The sequence below is a fragment of the Heliangelus exortis genome, unplaced genomic scaffold (assembly GCF_036169615.1).
Source record: "Heliangelus exortis unplaced genomic scaffold, bHelExo1.hap1 Scaffold_80, whole genome shotgun sequence".
Taxonomy (NCBI): domain Eukaryota; kingdom Metazoa; phylum Chordata; class Aves; order Apodiformes; family Trochilidae; genus Heliangelus; species Heliangelus exortis.
In genome coordinates this window covers 61,299-70,074 of record NW_027285996.1, presented here as the reverse complement: position 1 = coordinate 70,074, position 8,776 = coordinate 61,299, and the positions used below count along the sequence as shown (strand labels likewise).

At 54.7% G+C, this 8,776-nt stretch overlaps 1 protein-coding gene across 1 annotated transcript in view; it reads right to left on the bottom strand.

The window, feature by feature from the left end:
- Positions 1-10: 10 nt before the first annotated feature.
- Positions 11-8,776, bottom strand: part of DNM2 (dynamin 2) — a gene marked incomplete at its 3' end in the record, with an annotated part of 25,680 nt that continues 16,914 nt past the window's right edge. The window contains exons 11-20 of the mRNA XM_071732794.1: positions 7,843-7,929; positions 7,685-7,755; positions 7,002-7,031; positions 6,281-6,332; positions 5,076-5,087; positions 3,260-3,373; positions 2,339-2,448; positions 1,202-1,313; positions 854-1,018; positions 11-306 (exon numbers count right to left, since the gene is read on the bottom strand). Coding sequence (XP_071588895.1) covers positions 11-306; positions 854-1,018; positions 1,202-1,313; positions 2,339-2,448; positions 3,260-3,373; positions 5,076-5,087; positions 6,281-6,332; positions 7,002-7,031; positions 7,685-7,755; positions 7,843-7,929 — 1,049 coding nt within the window. The remainder of the gene's footprint in view (positions 307-853; positions 1,019-1,201; positions 1,314-2,338; positions 2,449-3,259; positions 3,374-5,075; positions 5,088-6,280; positions 6,333-7,001; positions 7,032-7,684; positions 7,756-7,842; positions 7,930-8,776) is intronic.

The window sequence follows — 8,776 nt, the reverse complement described above, 5'->3', positions numbered from 1 at the left end:
TAAACCAAACAGGGGGGGGGGGAGAGAAAGAAAATGGGGGTGTGGGTGAGGGGTTTGGGGGGGGGTGGGGCACCTGTGTGGGGTGGGGGTCTGCAGCCAGGTGTCATCCACGGGGGGGGGCACGGGGGTGGAGATGGTGCTGGTGCTGATGTCCCCGATGATGCCGAGAGCCTCCCGCAGCGCCTGGTACATCCGGAGCAGCTCCTCCCGGCGCTGAGCCTGCTCCGGGGACTCCTCCATCAAACTGCTCTGATCCCCCGAGGAATAGAGGTAGGCAAGCAGCTCCGAGTGGATGAAATCCTTGGTCTGGGGGGGGAAAAAGTGGGAAATGATCAAAAAAAACCCGGAGAAAACGGGGGGAAAAATGAGGGAACGCTGAGCGGAAAAGGAGAGAGGGGGGGGAAATGGGAAAGAGTGAAGGGAAATGGGGATCAAATCCAGAAAAGGAGAGAGGGGGGGGAAATGGGAAAGAGTGAAGGGAAATGGGGATCAAATCCAGGAAAGGAGAGAGGGGGGAGAAATGGGAAAGAGTGAAGGGAAATGGGGAAGAAAATCCAAAGGGAAAATGGGGAGGGAAAGGCTTGAAGGGAAATGGGAGTGGAAGGGGATGAAATCCCAGAGGAAAATGGGAAGAGAAATCAGGGAGATCCAAGTCTAAAGGGAAAATGGGAAGAGAAATCAGGGAGATCCAAGTCTAAAGGGAAAACGGGAAGAGAAAGCCTCGGGTTGAAGGGAAGTGGGGAGGGGATCTGATCCCCAAGGAAAAATGGGAAACCCTTGGACTGAAGGGTGATGGGAGAGGAGATCCCAGGGGATCCAAAGGAGAGGATCCGAGGGAAGGTGCCCCCCTCACGTTGTTGATCATGAGGTGCATGATGGTCTTTGGCATCAGATCCCGGATGGATTTGTTGATGATTCCCACGTAGGAATCCACGAGGTTGCGGATGGTTTCCACCTGGCGCTCCAGCTGAGGATCCATGGAAAAGGTGTTTTCCTGGGCCCCCTCCTCGTTCTCTGTCTGCTCAGGGAGGGAAAAGGCAACAAATTATCCAGAGAAAATGATCCAGCTCATCCAAAACGCGGAGATTTTCTGGGGAAAAGCTTGGATTAATGGGCGTTGATTCCCAAGGGGACACCGAGAGATTCCCAACTCCCCGGGGCTGCTCCGAAGGGTTTGGAGAGGGCAGAGGGAATATTTTACTTGGTCTTTCTCTGGATAAACTCCTGCTCGGAGGAAAGAGGCTTTCCAGCTGTCCACATCCTCCTGGGAATCACAAGCCAGCTCGATCTGACGGAGATCTTTGTAGACGTTCCTGAGGGAGAAGGAAAAAGCAACGGGAATGAGAAGGTTCAGAGACTCCAGGAAGCCCCAAATCCTTCCAGGATGGGGGGGTAAAGCCTGGGAAAAAGTTCAATCCTCTGGAGAAATCCTCCCTCTGTGCTCCTGGCCTGGAAGCACAGCACCAGAGCAGCTTCTGACCTGGAATGGGGAGAGAGGGACCAGGAATGGGGGAGAGGATCAGGAATGGGGGAAAGAAGGGTCAGGAATGGGGGAAAGAAGGATCAGGAATGGGGGAGAGGATCAGGAATGGGGGAAAGAGGGACCAGGAATGGGGGAGAGGATCAGGAATAGGGGAGAGAGGGATCAGGAATGGGGGAGAGGATCAGGAGTGGGGGAAAGAGGGACCAGGAATGGGGGAGAGGATCAGGAATGGGGGAGAGGATCAGGAATGGGGGAAAGGATCAGGAATGGGGGAAAGAAGGATCAGGAATAGGGGAGAGAGGGACCAGGAATGGGGGGAGAGGATCAGGAATGGGGGAAAGGATCAGGAATAGGGAGAGAAGGACCAGGAATGAGGGAGAGGATCAGGAATGGGGGAGAGGATCAGGAATGGGGGAAAGAAGGGTCAGGAATAGGGGAGAGAGGGACCAGGAATGGGGGAGAGGATCAGGAATGGGGGAGAGGATCAGGAATGGGGGAAAGAAGGGTCAGGAATAGGGGAGAGAGGGACCAGGAATGGGGGAGAGGATCAGGAATGGGGGGAAAGGATCAGGAATAGGGGAGAGGATCAGGAATGGGGGAAAGAGGGACCAGGAATGGGAGAGAGGAACCAGGAATGGGAGAGAGGGACCAGGAATGGGGGAGAGGATCAGGAGTGGGGGAAAGGATCAGGAATAGGGGAGAGAGGGACCAGGAATGGGGGAAAGAAGGGTCAGGAATGGGGGAGAGAGGGACCAGGAATGATGGAAAGAAGGGGAACAGCATCCCCCCATCCCCCTTTGGAGCCCGGGGAGGTTCCCTGGGTGGGAATTTTGGGAATCTCAGCTCCAGCCTCACCTCTGCTCAGTGTTGAAGATGGCAAAGATGTGTTTGGTGGACATGAAGCCCTTCTCCACATCCCGGATTTTCAGGTTATCCAGGGGCAGCATGTACTTCTTCTCCTTCTCCTGGAAAAGGGAGGGAGGGATGGGAGCAGGAGGAGGCTCCAAGGAAACACCAAAACCACCAAAAAACCCCAAAGAAACAAAACCCCACAGACAAAAAAAAACCTCCAACCAAAAATGCCACAATGAAGAAAAAAAACCCAACCAAAACCACACAAAAAATCCAAAAACACCAACAAAAAAACCACCAGGCACCAAACCACAAAGAAACAAACAAAAAAAAAAACCCCACAAACCAAGAAAATTTAAGAATGGCCAAAAACACCAAAACACCAAATCCAAGACACACAAAAAACACCCAAAAATGAGAATGAGAAAAATGAGGAAAAAAGAAACAAACAAAAAAAAACCCACCCAAACCCAAAGGTGGTTTTGGTGTTTTGGTTTTTTTTTCTGGTTTGGGGTTTTTTGGTTTTTTTTTTTGTGGTTTGGGTTTTTTGATGTATTTTTATTGGTGTTTTAGGATTGGGGGTTTTGGTGTGGGTTTTTTTTTTGGTGAGGGTTTGGTCCCTTTGACTCTTGGGGGATGCCCCATGCAGCTGGAGTGAATCCAGAGGGAATCTGGAGTGAATCCAGAGGGAATCTGGAGTGAATCCAGAGTAAACCTGGAGTGAATCCAAAAATTCCCCCCCATTAAAACCCAACCTAAAAGGTTTCATAGGGGGAGGGGCTGGGCTTTGGGGTTGTTTGTTTTTTTTTTTTGGGGTGGAAAATCATCCGGAGAGGTGAGATCCCAAGCCCATCCCCCAGCGCTGATCCTTGGGGTGAAATCCTGAAGTTTTGGGGTTTTTTTTCATCCCAGAGCAGCACCCACCTCCTCGTCCTTGTACCAGGAGAGGGACTCAGCTGTCAGCACAAACCAATATTCCTTGGAGCCTCCCTTCATGATGCTGATGTTGTTGATGGTCAGCCAGCCCCTGCGGATCACCTGGAGCCAGCAGAGGGGGGGGGAGCAGAGGAGAGGTTATGGGGGACCCCCCCGGGGGTGCTCCCCAACTTGGAAAAACCCAAAGAACCCCAAAAGTGCTTCCCTCCCCCCCCCCAGATCCCCCAGGGGAAGCCCAGAGCAGCAGCAGAGCCTCAAGGGGAGAGCTTGGGGGGGTTTGGGGGCTTCTTTATGGGGGGGTGGGGGTGCCCCCAGGGGGATTTATTTGGGGCTGAGGGAGGGGGGTGCCCCCAGAGGGCTCATTTAGGGGGGGGGGTGCATGCAGGGGCTCATTTGGGGCTGGGGGGGGGGGGTGGGTGCCCCAAGGGGGTTCATTTGGGGGGTGTTAGAGCAGGGTTAGGACCTGAGCTGGGGGGGGTGCTGAGGTTCTGCCCCCCCCCCCCTTCCCTCAGGAGCAGTTGGGGGGCTGGGATCCCTCTCCAGGGATTTCTCTGGAGTTTATTTCCTGATGGAAATGCCTTTTTTTTTGTTTGTTTGTTTGTTTGTTGTGGTTTCTTTTTTTTTTTTTTTTTGAATTCTGATTTTGTTTCCTGGGGTGGGATCCGGGTGGGTTTGGAGGCTCCTGAGGGGGGGGGTGCTGGAGGCAGAACCAGGAACAAACCCAGCAGAGGCAAAGCTTGGGAGGGGAAACTTCCTGGGATGGGGAAGGAAGGAGGAAGGAAAAGAGGAAGGGAGGGAGGGAGGGAAGGAGGAAGGAGCCCTGGAGCTCATCCAGCACAGGGGCTGCCAGGAAGAACTGGATTCCCCCTGCTTGGCTCTGAGATGTCTGAGAGCCTGGTTTGGGGGTAAAAGGAATGAAAAAAAAGCAAAAAAATCCCCCAAAATTCCATGTGGGAAATGGAGTTTAAAGGAACTGAGGGGGGGGGAAAGGAGGAGGAAAAAGGAAGAAAGTTGGAGGGAAGTTGGAGCAAAGCTGGAGGAAAGGAGGAGGAAAGGAGGAGGAAAGGAGGGGGAAAGGAGGGGGAAAGGAGGAGGAAAGGAGGGGGAAAGGAGGGGGAAAGGAGGGGGAAAGGAGGGGGAAAGGAGGAGGGAAGGAGGAGGGAAGGAGGAGGGAAGGAGGAAGGAAGGAGGAAGGAAGGAGGAAGGAAGGAGGAAGGAAGGAGGAAGAAAGGAGGAAGAAAGGAGGAGGGAAGGAGGAGGGAAGGAGGAGGTGAAGGAGAAGACAGGAGGAATTAGGAAGAGGAAGAGGAAGAGGAAGAGGAAGAGGAAGAGGAAGGCTGCTGCCAGCAGCAGAGCCCCCCCAGTTCCTTTGGGCTGCTGTGGCTCGGATGAGGCTCTGGAGTTGGGGGGCAGCTCCTGACTCCTTCCTGCACCCAACCCCCCCCCCAGGACCAACCCCCCCAGGGAGGGACCACGGCCCCCCCCAGAGACCAAGAGGAGGGGTGGGGTCTGCTGGGAGGTGGGGGGGAAGATTTGGGGTTGGATTTGGGAGATGGTTTTGGGGTTGGGTCGGGAAGGGCTTGGAGTTGGGTTGAGTTTGGAAGATCTTTCCGGGTGGGATTGGGTTTGGAAAATCTCTCTGGGGTTGGTTTAGGGCTGGGAAGATATTTTTGGGCTGGGAAGGTCTTTTTTGGGATCGGTCTGAGTAGGGGAGAATTTTTGGGGTGGGTTTGGTCTTCCTGGCAGGGCCGTGTCCATCCCTGGGGTCCTCTCCCACCACTGGCCCCGCTCTGTGGGTACTTACCAGGATCTCCCCCTTTGGGTGTGCAAAGTTAAAGGGGGGGAGGGAATCAAAAAGAGGGGGAGGAGGAGAGGGAAGTTGGGGGAGAAGGAAGTGGTGGAAGGGGGGGGGAGGGGAAGCACAAAAAACGGGGGAGGGGGAAAAGCAGAAAAAGAGCAAAAGAAAAAGAGGGAGAAGAGGGACATGCGATTAATCATCGGCCAGGGCGGCGCCGGCCCCGCACCCCCCGTCCACACCCAGCACCCCGGGGGGGTCGGGATGGATGGGGGGGGGGGCAGGGACCACATCCCTCTGCTCTGGGATGAGCTCCTTTCCAGCTCCAAGTCCTGGCTGGAACGTCCCTCCAGGAGCCCATGGACCAACTCAACTCCTGACTTCAGAGGAGTGGAACCTCCTGGAACCTCAGCTCCACCTCCCCCGTCTCCAACCCCTGGGAGAAACTTCCCTCCAGGATCCCAGGGATCAAATCCAGCCCCTGGGAGAAACTTCCCTCCAGGATCCCCGGGGATCAATTCCAACCCCTGGGAGAAACTTCCCTCTGGGATCCCAGGGATCAATTCCAACCCCTGGGAGAAACTTCCCTCTGGGATCCCAGGGATCAATTCCAACCCCTGGGAGAAACTTCCCTCTGGGATCCCAGGGATCAATTCCAACCCCTGGGAGAAACTTCCCTCTGGGATCCCAGGGATCAATTCCAACCCCTGGGAGAAATTTCCCTCTGGGATCCCAGGGATCAATTCCAACCCCTGGGAGAAAGGTCCCTGCAGGATCACAGGGATCAACTCCAACCCCTGGGAGAAACTTCCCTTCAGGATCCCAGGAATCAACTCCAACCCCTGGAAGAAACTTCCCTCCAGGATCCCAGGGATCAACTCCATGGAAGAGGAAGGATTCAAAAGAATCCCATGGGTCCCATCTCCAACCCCTGGGAGAAACTTTCCTCCAGGATCCCAGGGATCAACTCCAACCCCTGGGAGAAACTTCCCTCCAGGATCCCAGGGATCAACTCCATGGAAGAGGAAGGATTCAAAAGAATCCCATGGGTCCCATCTCCAACCCCTGGGAGAAAGGTCCCTCCAGGGTCCCAGGGATCAACTCCAACCCCTGGAAGAAACTTCCCTCCGGGATCCCAGGGATCAACTCCAACCCCTGGGAGAAAGGTCCCTGCAGGCATTCCCTGGGGAAGGTCCCTGGGGATGTGGCTGTACCTGGTTGGGAATGGCCCTTTTCTTGTTGGTTTGGGTGTTCCTCTGCTGAGCACTGGAAAGAAAAAACATGAATAAATAAAAATAAAATCAACCAAATGAAAAGAAATTCCAACAAAAAGGAGAAAGAAAGCAGAGCAGAGGCAGCTCCAGGCAGGGAAGGGAAAGCAAAGCCAGGGACACTCGGACCCCTCCCCCCAGGTCCCCTCCTGCCCCTGGGGAGCTCCCAATCTCCCCGTTTTTCCCCATTTCTCCCCCAAAGTGGGCGCCGCCCAAACCGGGGGCAAAAAGTGACATTTTGGGGCAATTCCAGGGGGAGGTCGGGAGGTTCCTCCACCAAAGCAGCTCCGAGCCCACCACCAGCTCTACCTTTCTCTCCTGAGCGGGGCGAGGAGGCGGAAGTCGGGAGCGGGAATAAAATCCATGGAAAAAGTTAAAAACAATCCCAGGACAGCCCCGGGGAGCAGCAGCAGTCGCTGTGATCTATCGCGATATTCCCCGGGCTGTCGGGACATGGGAGCTGGGGGCTGGGAGGGGGATGTGGCTCCCAAAGTTGGGTTGTTTTTTTTTTTTTTTTTTTGGGGGGGGGGGAAGGGGTTGCCAGGAAAATCCTCACGGGGAAGGGGAGGTGCAAGAGGGTTCTGTCCCCACCCTTCCCCCCACCCTTCCCCCAAGCCGGGCCATGCTGTCGGGACAGTACCCACCCTGTCGTGACAGTACCCACCCTGTCGTGACGTGCTGCTCAGTGTAACAGCTGGGGGAGTGGGAGAGTTGCAGAGGAATCCAGAGGAGGAAAAGAGTGGGAGGTGATGGATCAAAGGAAAAACAGGAGAGGTTAGGAGGGGGGGGAGAGAGCTGGGGGTGAGGGGGGAGCAGAGACAGAAAACAAAAAGGGGAAGGGGGGGAAAAAAAAAAAAAAAAAAGGAAAATAAAAGGAAAAATGAGGTGAGTTTAGAGGAGAAAGTGACCAAGGGGGGGGAGAAGCTGTGGGCGGAGCCGCTCGCTGGGCGAAAATCAGGAGATTTTGGGGCTGATGGAAAAGGGAAACTGAGGCAAAGAGGGAGAAGAGAAATCCCCCTGGTCCTGGTTGGGCAGAGGGTGACAAAGGGACAAGAGGCACCTCCCCTTCCCCTGGGACACCAGAATTCCTTCATTCCCTTCCTCAGAGGAGGTGGAGAGGGTCCTGGGGCTGAGGGAAGGACCTGGGGGTTGGGTTCTCTGCCCCCAGGAACGAGCAGGGAGCTCCCCAAACCCAAAGTAGGTGCAAAAAGCACCCTTTTGGTCAATTCTCCGGGGAGGTGGGGGGTTCCTCCAGCTGCTGCCCCCAGGAGGGGGTGGGGACAGGAGGTGGCACCTGCTCAAGGATGGGTTTTGAGGAGCAGCCCCATCCACCCCCTCCCCACTCACTTGGCGAAGCCGATGAAGTCCTCGTGGTTGGTGTTGATGTAGGAGAGCTCAATGTCGATCAGGAGGAGGATCTGGGGGGAGGTTTGGGGGTCAAGGAAGGGGTGGACAACCCCTTGGGGACAGGAGGGGGTGTGGGGGGTGGCTCCTGAGGGACTCACCTGGTCCTTGGTCCTCCCTTCCCTCTCCCTGATGTGGGTGGTGACGATTCGCTCCGTCTCCTCCCGCAGCCTGGGGTAGGGACCCAGCTGGGAAACAGAACACAAAAAAACACCAAAACCAGGAGAAAAGATGGGAAAAAAAACCCTGGGGACATGAGCAGGGGACATCAAGGGGACAGGGGACAGAAAGGACCGAGCCCCAGCTCTGCCTGGGAAGGACACAACGGGGGCTCGGGGCAGCCCTGGGCTCCATTCTCTTCACGGATTCCCCTTCCCAGGGGCCTTGGAAGCAATGGATGTGGGGCTGGGGTCTCCTTCAGACCCCCCAGCTGACCAAATCCAGCCTTTCCTCCCCAAATCCAGCCTTTCCTCCCCAAATCCAGCCTTTCCTCCCCAAATCCAGGCTTTTCCTATGCCTTCAGACCCCCCCAAGCTGACCACGTCCCTTTTGTTTTGCACAAATTCAGATTTTTTTGGCCTTCAGATCCCTGGCTGAGCAGATTCAGCTTTTTTGTTTGTCTGTTTTTTTAACAAATCCAGACATTTCCATTTTTTCTCCCCATCCTCTGACCCCCAACCTGACCAGATCCAGGTTTTTTTTTTTTGCTCCACAAATCCAGATTTCATTATCCCTTCAACCCTCAGAGCTGACCAGATCTGGGGTTCGGTTTTTTTTGATTTCTTTTTTGCACAAATCCCCATTTTTCTTTTTCCTTTGCCCCCCAGCTGAACAAATCCATTTTTTTCCCCCACAAATCCCCACTTTTAGGATTCCTTCAGCCCCCCCCAAGCTGAGCAGCCCCAGGTTTTTTCCCACCCCTAAGCAGGATTTAGGGAGGAAGCGGGGAGGGGAGGTCAACAGGAATAATTTCTTCAAATATCACATTTTAAAAGCTTTTTTTTGTTTTTTTTTCTGTCAAATCTTCACGGAATG